The 13,006-nt window shown below is 40.1% G+C and overlaps 1 protein-coding gene across 4 annotated transcripts in view; it reads right to left on the reverse strand.

The window, feature by feature from the left end:
• PUM3 (pumilio RNA binding family member 3) overlaps positions 1 to 13,006 on the reverse strand; it is a 46,940-nt gene that overhangs the window by 9,134 nt on the left and 24,800 nt on the right. For all 4 annotated transcript variants that reach the window (XR_009519873.1, XM_060014682.1, XM_060014679.1 and 1 more), the window contains exons 14-17: positions 6,859 to 7,001; positions 5,973 to 6,195; positions 4,256 to 4,343; positions 1,831 to 1,921 (exon numbers count right to left, since the gene is read on the reverse strand). Coding sequence is in view for 3 of the 4 variants with exons in the window: in XM_060014682.1 (XP_059870665.1) it covers positions 1,831 to 1,921; positions 4,256 to 4,343; positions 5,973 to 6,195; positions 6,859 to 7,001 (545 nt within the window). In the remaining variant the exon portion in view is untranslated. The remainder of the gene's footprint in view (positions 1 to 1,830; positions 1,922 to 4,255; positions 4,344 to 5,972; positions 6,196 to 6,858; positions 7,002 to 13,006) is intronic.

A 13,006-nucleotide genomic window follows, 5' to 3' on the forward strand; every position in this document is an offset into this window, starting at 1 on the left:
GTGACATCTTTGTCTGGTTTTGGTATCAGGGTGATGGTGGCCTCGTAGGATGACTTTGGAAGTGTTCCTCCCTCTGCTACGTTTTGGAAGAGTTTGAGAAGGACAGGTGTTAGCTCTTCTCTAAATGTTTGAGAGAATTCGCCTGTGAAGCCGTCTGGTCCTGGACTTTTGTTTGTTGGAAGATTTTTAATCAGTCTCAATTTCAGTGCTTGTGACTGGTCTGTTTATATTTTCTATTTCTTCCTGGTTCTGTGGCACATATACAATGGAATATTACTCAACCATAAAAAGAAACGAAATTGAGCTATTTGTAATGAGGCGGATGGACCCAGAGTCTGTCATACAGACTGAAGTAAGTCAGAAAGAGAAAAGCAAATACGGTATGCTAACACACATATATGGAATCTAAAAAAAAAAAAAAAATGCTCTGATAAACCTAGGGACAGGACAGGAATAAAGACGCAGACATAGAGAATGGACTTGAAGACACAGGGAGCGGGGAGGGTAAGCTGGGACGAAGTGAGAGACTAGTATTGACATATATACACTACCAAATATAGATAGCTAGTGGGAAGCAGCCGCATAGCACAGGGAGATCAGCTCGGTGCTTTGTGACCACCTAGAGGAGTGCGAGAGGGAGGGTGGGAAGGAGATGCAAGAGGGAAGGGATATGGGGTTATATGTATACATATAGCTGTATAACAAAGTGAATCAGCAACTATACTCCAATAAAGATGTTAAAAAAATTAATTTTACGGCATTGCCATAATTTTTAGTTAATTGAGTGTAATGAAAGAATGTGTCAGTAGGTGTTAACAGTCCAAATGCCCAGTAAAGAAATTCATGTCAAAAAGTTCATGTTTCAGCTAATAGACTCTGGCTGTTCAACACCAACTGGAAAATTAGCTAATTTTAATGAGAAATAAACTAGTGATCTGTATCACTCATATATTTGGAGATACTGATATACCTAAAAATAATGAATGCCCGTTTGGAATGTACATATTTGTGAGTATATGTGTACCAAATCAAAATATATATTGAAGAAATGCCTACAACATTTATAAACATATACAAATTAAACTGCATAGTAACTTGCATGTGAAATACTGTGGGAAATTCAAGCTGAGACTGGTAACTGTTTTTCCAAATCTCGGTAACACAGCAGGGCAAAAAAAATCAACAGTGATTACTTCAAAACAACACACAAATCTATTTTAAAATGAATATCCTTAATAAAAGGATCTTAGCTGGGAATAGAATAGATGGAAATTTCAATGACCTGTAAATTATAAACTTAACCTATGTCCAAACAACAATATACAAGTTAAGCATATGTCTCAATTCACAAATCATCAGTTTTCTATCATTTTAATTAGAAACAAAGATTAATTAGCATGCAGACTTTAATAGCAAATGCTTCTCGAATCCTTTTAGAATAGTTGAAAACAAAGTCAGTAAAGTCAGTCACGATTTGAAAAACAACTCTGTCAGTTTTTACAGGAACAAAACTAATCCATTAAAAAAGAATACAAGTAAACTTTGGTCTAAACCATAAATGTGGTGAAACAATCCAATGATGCCTTGTGAATGCCCTAATTCTATGATCCAAAAGAGGGCATGTGAGAAAAACTGTAAGGACTGATGGAAGAGTTACATTTGCTCTCTAATATTTGGTATACTTGTCTAGACCAAGAGTAACTGACAGGAATGCTGGACTATTGGAAACAGACATTAGAACTGAGAAGTAAGCGTGAAGGAAGCATGCTGTGCACCCACGGGCATTGAGGACAAGGACCCTAAGCAGAAAAAGGCACACTTTCTACACACCTGGAAAGAATAATGGCTCCTCGATTGACACTAGCCCAGGACTTCAGGTTCTTCATACCAACAAGCTCTACGAGTGTTTTTGCAAAACAACCTGTAAAATAAACCTAATGAACATCATATACCCAGATTTAAACTCCCAATCTCTCTCCCTACTACGCTTAAAGCTGGAAACCTGTTTTAATGAGAAAGCTAATAAAGCGTTCTCACCCAGTATCACTTAACACTAAAAATTGTAGCTCAGCTTTATGTAATGCGTTTTTAATACAGCCATTTCTCTCCACTCTGACCCAAATCCTCAGCTATGTTTAGCAGTAATTACTCAAGAGAAACAATGACTTCTTATAAAATGCTCGCTTGGTCATGTTTACATTTCTTTGTACTATTTAATGATTTAACCCTGACCTGAAAATTATTCAGGAAGTAAATGTTTGACAGCAGCACCTCGTGTTTGGTTAAAATCAAGTTTCCCCTCAAGGAAAATGCTCACTCAGAAGGTGCCTTGAACACAATTAACGGTCAAATGACTATTCTGCCTTACACCTGGCAATTTCTCTCTACAATACTAAACATTCGTTCACCCATCAAAAATACGATTCATGTTTTGTTATAGTATATCTGATTCCCAAGGTCTCAGAGTGTATTATCTTATTCACTGTGCCACCTAAGTGTTAACTAACTCTTGGACAAAGGAGAAATTCTGAAGACTAGGATCTGGTACAGATGGAGGTGGGGACAACCTATCTTAAAGGCAAACATCTTGGGTAGGCAGCACGTAAAATTCAAAGATACCCAAATATGAGGAGCCTTTAAAAGCCAAGAGGCCCACGACTATTTTACTCTTCGTGGCACATGCTCAAGAGGGACAGAAATCAGCTGGCGAGGCAGACAGTGTTTTCCAAAGGTGACCGCAACAATATCTCCTGTGTATGCTTCTAGAATAGTGCCACTCCCTCATCTAAAGGTGGAACTGATGTCTTCTCCTTTCGAACTGGGTGGGCCTTTGTGACTGACTTACTCAAGAGAGTACGGTACAACTGCCCTTAAATAACTTCTGAGGCTAAATCATGAAAGTACCATGCACCTACTCTGTCCTTCTAAAACCCGACCACTATATTGTGAGGAAACCCAACAGCCTAGGGAGAGGAAGCGAGGCTGCTGGACTTAGCCACTGCCAGCCATTATGAAAGTGGATAATCCAACCCCAAGACAAGCAGCCCTAGATGACTCAGAGTAGAGCTTCTGAGCTCCACCAAACACTGACCAAATGACTGTTGTTTTGAAAACTAAGTTTTGAGGTGGCTTGTTACACAGCAACAGATCACCAAGACAGCTAGCCACTCATTTGGTGCTACATGAACATGACAAATACATCAAGTTCAAACAGATGTGTTTTAGGGTTGCCAGGGCAATTTAAATGAGGAGAAAAGTCACTAGAAAATTGCTTGGATTTTAAAAGCAAGACAACTTTTCTGACATAAGCTCAACTATGCACCAAGTTTTTAATAACAAAAAGATAATTCAATACATTATTTTTTCTTCAAAATTAATTACCAGAAGCTTCCTCTTTTATAAAAAATTTACAGTGAGAAATAGGCCCAAGTCTCTGTTCTTAAAGTTAGAGTGAGAAGTAACAGTTCTATTACTATACTGGTTGCCTCACTAGCCATTAGAACTGCAACTTGCCTCAAGACATAAATTCATGATCTGTCACTTTTTTCAGACACAGTAACAGAAAGCCCAAACTGTTTTAACTCAGTGGGAGGAAGCCTCTTCAGTGGCTAAAATACCAGATGGAGTTTGAATTTAGAAAGAGAAGGTCTGGTCAAAGACAGGACTGAGAGGGGAATGATACGCAAGTTTTCACTCATCAATAAATAAAAGATGCTGTCCTCCTCTTGAGAGCTGAGTTTCTACAGAGCAGCTGTAAGGTTTATGAAAAACCAGGAAGTGCCAAGGCCTGGCTTGCTCTTTGGTCATATATATTTCAATGCCAAATAGGCACCAGTTCAAAATTCTCTGATGAGGATAATTTTCTTCTGCTTATCCTTTCCTCAAAACTAAAGATAAATATGCTTTTCAACTGGAATGATGATACTCACAAACTGGCCCTCCTACTCTGCTCTCACCATCCTCAAAGAATAAAATGGCATTTTAGAATGTTGGACAAGCCCGTTTTGAAGTCTCAGGTAGCAGAGGAGGGAGGAGAGAAAGGGAGGGAGGGTGGGAAAGGGAAAGAAAATGAAAGGATTCTAGGAGACAAATTTCCAGGGGGAAAAAGCATTATTTGCAACCACTAAATCATTTCTTACTCACAAACTCAACAGACTCTCATTTGAACTTAAATGGCCGGCATAAAGTTCAGGGATGCCAGATATGACTGAAATTCCACATCCAATACAAGAAAAGGTCAAGTTGCACAGCCTACCTTCTCGTCCACTTTCTTTCATCTTTCTATCTTGCTCTATTAACCACTTCAGAACTAGATGTCCTGCAGGATGTTCTGCAACGTGAAGCTGTGAGGGATCAAGAACATATTAATTAAAAAGCTGTTTTCATCCACTCTATATCACCACATACGGATAAAGTCTCAGGCGAGTTGAAAGTTCCAAAAGGCTTAAGAGGTCTTTATCTACAATGACTACTACACCTGGAGGGACGAGAGATCTACTCCAACCCTGACTGAAATGAAGATGGTTATTCAAGATAACATGGCCACTGAGGCAGCTCACATTCAGCTTCATGAGCTCCAGTTTGAACAGCTCCACCACCAGGCTCATCTTAAGATCATGCTAACCACTTTCCAGATTGTCATACGCAATTCTGAGGAGCAAAGAAACCGATGGGACAGAACACTACAGCAGAAACATTAAAACCTAAATGCTGACTGATGTTTAAATCATCATTTAAGGTGATGCCCGAGGAGCACTAGCTGATGAGCAGGCTCACTCCTTTTCAAGGGCCATACCAACTGCTCGCACAGAGATCCCCTAGGACCTCTCCTTGTCCAGCACGGGAGACAACAGGCCCTGTGTCCTTACAGAGGAACTTTCATTACACATGCATCGTCCCAATTTGTTAACAGGATCTGCCCTGTGAGGGCAGGAGCCAGGGTGTCTCTAAGATCCATGGCCCATTTCTTTCCCCATCTCCTGTGTCAGAAAACAGTGAGCTCCCCATCCATGTGGGTCCATCCGGAGCTCACAACCCAGCGCGGGGCGAGGGCCTGGCAGGATCTGGCTTCCACCTTCCTCTTCCCTTTGCTCACTGATTTCCAGCCCCCTGAGCCTCCTGTTCTCAAACGTGCCGAGCTTCTTCCTTCCTCCAAGGCAGCCGCACATGCTCTTCTCTCTGCCTAGAATCTTCTTTCCTCACTCAGCTACCAGTCCTTTGGGTCTCAGCTTAGCTTTCGCTGCCTCGGGAAGCCCTCCTAGGACAGGTTGCCTCTCATTTGTATATAATCCCATAGAACCTGGCGTTTTCCTTCACAGCACGCATCTCTATTCTACAATAATCATTTGTGTGCATATTTATTTAAGTATTGTGTTTCCCCAAATGGTATTCTCTTTTTTGGGGGTGGAGGGTGTTGACCACTGCCTAGCACATATCCCGTGCATGAACCAAGAAACTTAAGATACAGGCAGAATAACACAAGGCCCAAATAACACAGGCAGGAGCTTTCAGAAAGAGCAAAAACTTTCTGATTGAGAGGGAATTAAGGGAGACTTCACGGAGAAGGATTCCAAGGCCCTGGAAGGATTAATAAGGCTTTCTACAGGAAGAGCGCAGGAAAATGGAAACATAAGTAGCACGTGAGGTTGAGAAAAGAAGTTCATACAAATGAAGGAAGTGCAAAAGTCCACAGCAAATTCAAAACAAAATTAAGAACACAGAATATGCTGGAAAGACAGCCTGGGTCAATCAGGGACAGCATTAAGAGGATTTTGTTTTTACTCTACAGGTATGTGGAGTCATCAGAAGACAGTGTGTGTTAACAGCACTGTTTTGAATTCGCAATTTCCAAATGTACTGTGGGTATGAGGTGAGTTAATTATCACTAAAATTCTCTTTATAGCAATGTTCCCAGTGATTGGAGTTTTTGCAGCCACTGTGGCTTTCCCGCCTGTCTCACGATAGCACAGTACCTCTCCATCCTTGCCACCAGGATGCAGCTCTGCCGCTGCCAAACTGGCGACGGCATTCATGGCGGGCTGCACATCTCCAATGGCAGCTCCCAGGATGTCAGCCACAAGCACACACGCAGACTTATCCAGCACCACCTCTTGGGCGTGTCCTTGCAGGTAGCTTAGCAAAGCTGGAGAAATGGATTCTAAGAGTTCTCGTTGGCGGATCTCTGTATCTTTCTTACTGTGGTAACATGTTGAATGAAGAATTAAGGTAAGATAAATAGCAAAGGAAATATGGTGTTTTATTATCACAGAAATCTCTAAGAGCTTATAACAGTTTGTGCCATGCTCTGTTGTCTAATTTCTGTTGTGCATGTAGATAAGCAGTTTGAGGGCGGGATATCTGTCTTTCATCTTTGTGTCCCCAGGATCTGAACAGTGCCTGGCACAGAATGAGCGCTCAATAAGTGAAGCTTGCCTTGTGTAATACAAAAAAAAAAAAAAATCCCGAACCAACCCCAAACCAAATAACGACAATAGCAAAATATCTTACAACACATGTTTAGACTACTTTATGGATTCTGCTCCCTACAGTACTTGACTAAGTGGTACCAGTTGCTTTAAACATAAAGCAAAACACACACCCGAGCGCCTGCTATGTGCTGGGCCTCAGAGGCGTTCTTTTGGCATGATGCTTTCATTTCCTTTTCAGGATAAAAACTTTAAGAATCTGCCAAAACTACAGGCTGAAAAATGGAATTCACCTTTGGAGTTTTAGAGAGGGAGGGAGCATGAGAGGTGTACACATGTGAGTAGATTTATGGAAGCACATGCCACTCAAAATGAATGAACAATCAGAGCAGAGGAATAAAGGGCCCAAGCCCTTTATTCTACTGTCCCTCACCTGTGTGCGTTACCGTCTCCTTTCTGCAGAACTTCAATGATCTCTCTTACCGTGTGTGCAGGATCTCTGGGGCTTAGTAAATACAACAGGACCTTCCTTCCATATTTGTCATTTACTATGTTAGGCAAGGAATTAATAATTTCCTGTAAAATTATAGAAAAAAAAGTGAATCTATATGCTTAAAATAAACTATTATTGGAATCTGAATGGTAAAGAAGGATACATAACTTTTCCCCAATGTACTTAATGAAAAATGTACAGCTAGTTCTGAAGTCGTCTCATTAAAGCACAAAGAAATTTACACTCGGAATACAGAACTGCCTCTCTACTGGGACTAGCATTACTGAACAATCCATTTGTATTTAACCGACCAAGCTCAAGAACTTAAAAAATATATGTCTAAAGGAGTTATCTCATTCATTGTAACCAATATTTCTTAGGCCACTATTACTAGGGACATTGCTTGCTGGGCCCACTGAGCAGATACAGTTAATTTGCAGCTGCACTTAAATGGAGCAGCAGCATTGATGACGACCATTCTTATTAGAATTTCCCTAATGAGATGTATGTGAAAGGAGATAAAGAAACTCTGTTAAATAGAACAAGTGGATAAAGGCTTTTAAAGTTAGGTTACTTACTCACGGCAAATGAAGGCTGTTTAAGTATCACGTGGAAAACAAAAAGAGCGGGGAGGGAAATAAATGCAGAAAGACTCCATGGAGCAGTTACAAATAATTGCATTCTATGACATCTCCAATCAACTTAACAAGAACAGTAACCTCCTTTTCTAGTTGTTTGATTAAGGAACAAAGGCAATGTCATCCCCACCCCAACTGAGCTCCTGTGTAGATTTGGCGATACTTGCAAAGACAGAAAAATCATTGTTTAAAAATTCGTTTATTCTACGTATGCAACAGAAAAATCATTAGTCTTTCCCTCTCTAACATTCCTATTTCTTACAGCAAACCTAATATTCGAAGCCAAGTGTGTCTGAACACCAAAGATTCTTCAGAACTGGCTGGGGCCACAGAAAGAATTCAGTCCAACCACCCAGCTTTACAGATGAGGGGCCCAGAAAGGGGGGAGGTGACCTGCAGGACATGAGAGTGGCAGTGCAAGGGCTCTCACTAGTTCTGCTCCTCTGACTTCAACTCTAGTCTCTTTCAAAGAAAACATACACCCCATTCTTAAGGAAAGGAATTCTCCAGATGATATACTCAGATCTGCTATTCTCTTGAGTGCCTACTAATTACGAGATTAGTAATTTCAGTGCAGAAAAAAAAAACAAGCTAGTAAATAGGTGCAACAGATCTAACCACCTGAAAATGAATATAAATTTTAACCACTCAGAAAAAATGACTTAAAATTTCAGTACTAAAGGGGAAGACAGAAAAAAAATGTACATCACTTCATGGGGATGGGAGCTCTTTTGCAATTTCAAGGTAAATGAGTCCCAAAGTAGACTCAAAATACGTATTTTTGAAAAAGAGGCATTTAGTGCCACAAATATGGGCTACTTTTAGTGTGGCTTTATTTAAGGTTTAACCAACTCATAAAAGAAGATAAATGCTTTAATCAGTTTAAAGAGGAGACTGAGAATGATACATAGCTTAGGCTAATTTGTACAATCATTAAAAAACCTCCACAACTTTGCCGTCCTTAAAAAACCCTCTGGGGTATTATACCTTTAAAACACCTGCTTTGGGCTTCCCTGGTGGCTCAGTGGTTGAGAGTCCACCTGCCGATGCAGGGGACACGGGTTCGTGCCCCGGTCCGGGAAGATCCCACATGCCGCAGAGCGTTTGGGCCCGTGAGCCATGGCCGCTGAGCCTGCGCGTCTGGAGCCTGTGCTCCGCAACGGGAGAGGCCACAACGGTGAGAGGCCCGCGTACCGCAAAAAAACAAAAACAACAACAAAAAAAAACACTTGCTTTAAAAAAAAAAAAAAAAAAAGGGAGGGGGGGAGTAGGCAGTGAAGAACATAAATGGCTGCTATTTATTTTTAATTAACTTTTCTTTTCTTGGCCTAGCAGGAAAAGGGGTGGCATGAAGCCAGCAATGTAGTCTTCAATGTACTTGATCTTCTCTGTGGGTTCTACACTTAAGGACTAGTGCATCGTATCTGGCTTGGGCAGAAATGGTTTCACCTTAACACAAGATGCATATAAAATCCATGCAAAAATACTACTCAAGGACTAGTGCCCAAATTCACTGAACTTTTACTACCTTTCAGTCTGTAATTAAGGAATTTAGAATCTACACTTATGTTGGTCTAAGATTCTTAAAAGAGTGCAATGTTTATAAACTAACAATCATATGAAACTAAAAAATGTTTACTTAAAAATGTGATATCAGTTAATTCTCCCCCAACACCCCCTTATTCCTGGTTTCCTACCATCAAAAACATTCATCTTGGAAAAAATAAAACAGTATGAGTGATGCTATTTTATGGAGTACTAATTCATTTCTCTTTAACCTGGGTCACACACAGAGGAGAGAAATTTCTAGATGATCACCTGGAGAACACTGAGTGTCAAAACACGTAGAGATAGGGAAGAGGCAGCTACAGAGCAGTTGATTTGTGCTGAATTTGGTCTTTGGGTTCAAGCTGTGTAGCCTTTGGAAAATCCTTTAACCTCTCTATACATCAATTCCCTTATCTGCAAAAGGAAATGATACACCTGCCCCACCTGTGGGCCACTACCAGGAGCAAATCAGAAAATTCATGCTATAAACTGGAAACTGCTATAAAGTAATTATTTTCATATGGAAAACACCCATCAATATACAGCATCTTTAACTATGGAGGTTAAATAAAGCTGATGGGAGTCATGAGTTTGGCATCCTCAAAAGAGCAAAGAGCCCCAACAATGAAGGTTCAAATGTAAAGGTTTTCAATTCACTTTCCCTCTTACTTAGAGAAAATCACAAGAAGGACCACTGTTGTAATATCTTCCCCTTATGCTTTACTCTAAAGCAGGTATGTAAACAGAAGAAAAGTGCGAGAAGAACAAAAGATCTCCCTTGTGAAAATGTGTGGCCATTCTGACCTTGTGTTGGACGCTTGTCAGATTCTTTGGCATTCTTGTTTTGCCAACCCTCTTTTAAAAGGGAAAGGGAAAGGTCAAAATGAAAGGTGAACACTGGAGGTAAGGTTAGAGCACATATGCATTTTCAGTGGAAGAAAGAAATGCAAAATGCAACACACATTACTGAGCACCATGCCCATCCATGGTGCGTGTTCCTCTATGGAAGGTTGTGTGTGAACAAAAAGAAACACAGGCTGACCTTAACCTTAAAGAGCTAAAATCTAGCAGAAGAGGCAAGAGGAACTCTTTAAAAGTTAAAAATAAAAATAAGAGATTTAAATAATGGATAAAAACAGAAGTGTAAGAAGAAGGTTAGATCACTGGCAGCGACTGCAGCCTCTTGAGTGTTTTGTTTTAAAAAATGCGGTGATTTTATACAAAAGTCCAACTTTTTGGCTGCACTCAAAAAATTGGGATGAGGTTATTAAACGTACAGAGTTTTGGTTTTGCAAGATGAAAAAGTTCTGGAGATTGGTTGTACAACAGTGTGACTACACTTAATACCACTTAACTATATACTTAAAAATGGCTAAGATGGTAAATTTTATCACAATTAAAAAAGAAAAATAAATTGGAAGATCTATCACCATGGGGCTCACACTCCCAGAGGCTGGAGCCAAGGGTGGCTACCGCCTTGGACAGGGCATGTGCATTCTAGTCCCCCCCCCTGCCCCTCCCAACCTGGCCTGCCTCACTCATTTACCTGCCTGGTCAATGAATGTTTCTGAGTTTGTAAGCCCTGGGTCGGAGCACAATTAACTGCTAAATGAATAGACGGCAAAGACAAAAATTATAAGAGTTGAGAGAACGGGGAGAGCAGGTCTGGCTGAGAGATCAGAAAACATTATCTGGAGATTGAATCGGAGCCTGGTCTTAAAGAGAAAAGGAGTGTTTGTTAGGCTATGATTTCAACCTGACATTTCAGGAAATCCAGTTACTCTGAATAGAATGCTTAGCAACACTAAGTTTTCTTGGCTATTTTTAAAAGCACTGCATAATGCAACAGGTTTTGTAGTGGCTGCGTGGGAAACACAGACACATGACTCTATATAACATATGGGCAGCATATCTGGCAACCCACAGTTCTGCTAAGTAAATGCCTTTGAGAAACGAGGAGACATACAAGAATGCTTACAGAATTATTTGGAATAGCAAAAAATAATATGAATGTTTAAAGTTACAAATACTATAAACAACCTAAATGTCCATCAACAGAAAAAATGGAAAAATCAACTGTGGTATATTCATAGAGTAAAAAACTATTTGGCATTGAAAAATGAATGGTTTAGAACAGTGGTGGGTAAACCATGGCCTGTAGGTCAAATCTAACCAGCAGCCTGTTTTTGTACATCCTGTGAGCTAAGAATATATATATATATATATTTTTTTACATTTTAAAGTGTTGCTAAACAAAAAACAAAGCAAACAAGAATATGCGACAGAGACCATACACGACTCACAAACCCTAAAATAATTACTATCTGACCCTTTATTAAAAAAGCTTCCTGGGCTTCCCTGGTGGCGCAGTGGTTGAGAGTCTGCCTGCCGATGCAGGGGACACGGGTTCGTGCCCTGGTCAGGGAAGATCCCACATGCCGCGGAGCGGGCTCACTGAGCCTGTGCTCTGCAATGGGAGAGGCCACAACAGTGAGAGGCCCACGTACTGAAAAAAAAAAAAAAAAAAAAAAAAAAAAAAGCTTCCTGACCCTCCCTGATGATGACTCACAAACATAATGCCAAAAGGAAAAAGCAAGTTGCAGGAGAAAACACACATCACTTATACAGAATTTGTAAACATGCAAAGTAATACCATAAACATCTACATATAGCAAAAGGATAAGGGAATGCATGCAAATAATAAGCACCAATCCATCACAGCAGGGGGGGTGGGTACAAGGATTTGCAAAAAAAAAAAAAAAGTACACAAAGGGCTTGAACTTCAACTGTATTTGGCAAGTTTTACTTCTTCATGCCCAATCAGGTGGGAGGCTGGGTGTACACTGTTATTATCCTTTATATCTTCTGTATAGCATCTTAAAGATACTACATTTTAAAGTATGTATCAATATTCACTCTCAAAGAGCAATTGGCCAGTGTACTTACTTCCTTTTTAGAGGATCACTGCTGTCAAAGCAGTTGCATCATACCAACAATTCCAGGGTCGGATTTTATAAGTATGTTTATTTTAGAAAGTACAGTAAGTGGGAAACAGTGTGTATCCATTTTGAAAGGTGAGGGCTCAACTGACCAGGCTGTGATTTCAACCTGACATTTGCAGGAGTCTGGTTACCCTGAACAGAATGTTTTGCAACACTAAGCTTTCTTGGGTATTTTTAACAAGCACTGCATACTGCAACAGGTTTTGTAGTGGATGGTGGGGAAAATGCAAGAGCAATTAGCATTCCATAATTTTATCACTGGCTACGTAGTTTAATGATACACAAAACCCGTTGAGCATTTGTCAGCTGGAGGCAAGACATCAGCAAATGAGGCCATTCTCAGGGAAAGCTGCCTTAAGTATGAGAAAGTCACTAGGAATGTGGGTTAAACAGTTGTGCTTATCAAACTGATAAGCACAAAGAATTAAAACTGTTTCAACAGTGACTTTAAGTGGGATAAATCTTTGGAAAAAATTAATCTAGCAGACAATTGTGGCAAATCCTGAAGGAAGTTTGGTTTCTCTTAAAATCCATTTGGAACAGTTATGCAAATTTTAGTTGTCATGAAAATATTAAACAAAAGCAAGCTTTCAATAGCCCAGCCTGTTTCCATTTTCATGAAACAACTTTATTCATTAGCTAATCTATGGCCTCACATTTCTGTCACTAGAATGAAAAACAATCATTATTGATTGGAGTCAAAAGGGTAATAAAGTCACAAGGAACATGTCAAAATACTCAGTTTGTAACATCAAAGTCCTGCCAACTTGTTTCTTCCCACAATCCTATCCCAAAGAAAGTCATCACAATCTTAAAACATTCAAGGGGAAAGCTGGAAAATGACAGCAAGGGCATGAGAAATTCACACACTGGGACCTAGAGCTGGCATCTGAAAAAACA

Source organism: Delphinus delphis, chromosome 6, assembly GCF_949987515.2.
Source record: "Delphinus delphis chromosome 6, mDelDel1.2, whole genome shotgun sequence".
Taxonomy (NCBI): domain Eukaryota; kingdom Metazoa; phylum Chordata; class Mammalia; order Artiodactyla; family Delphinidae; genus Delphinus; species Delphinus delphis.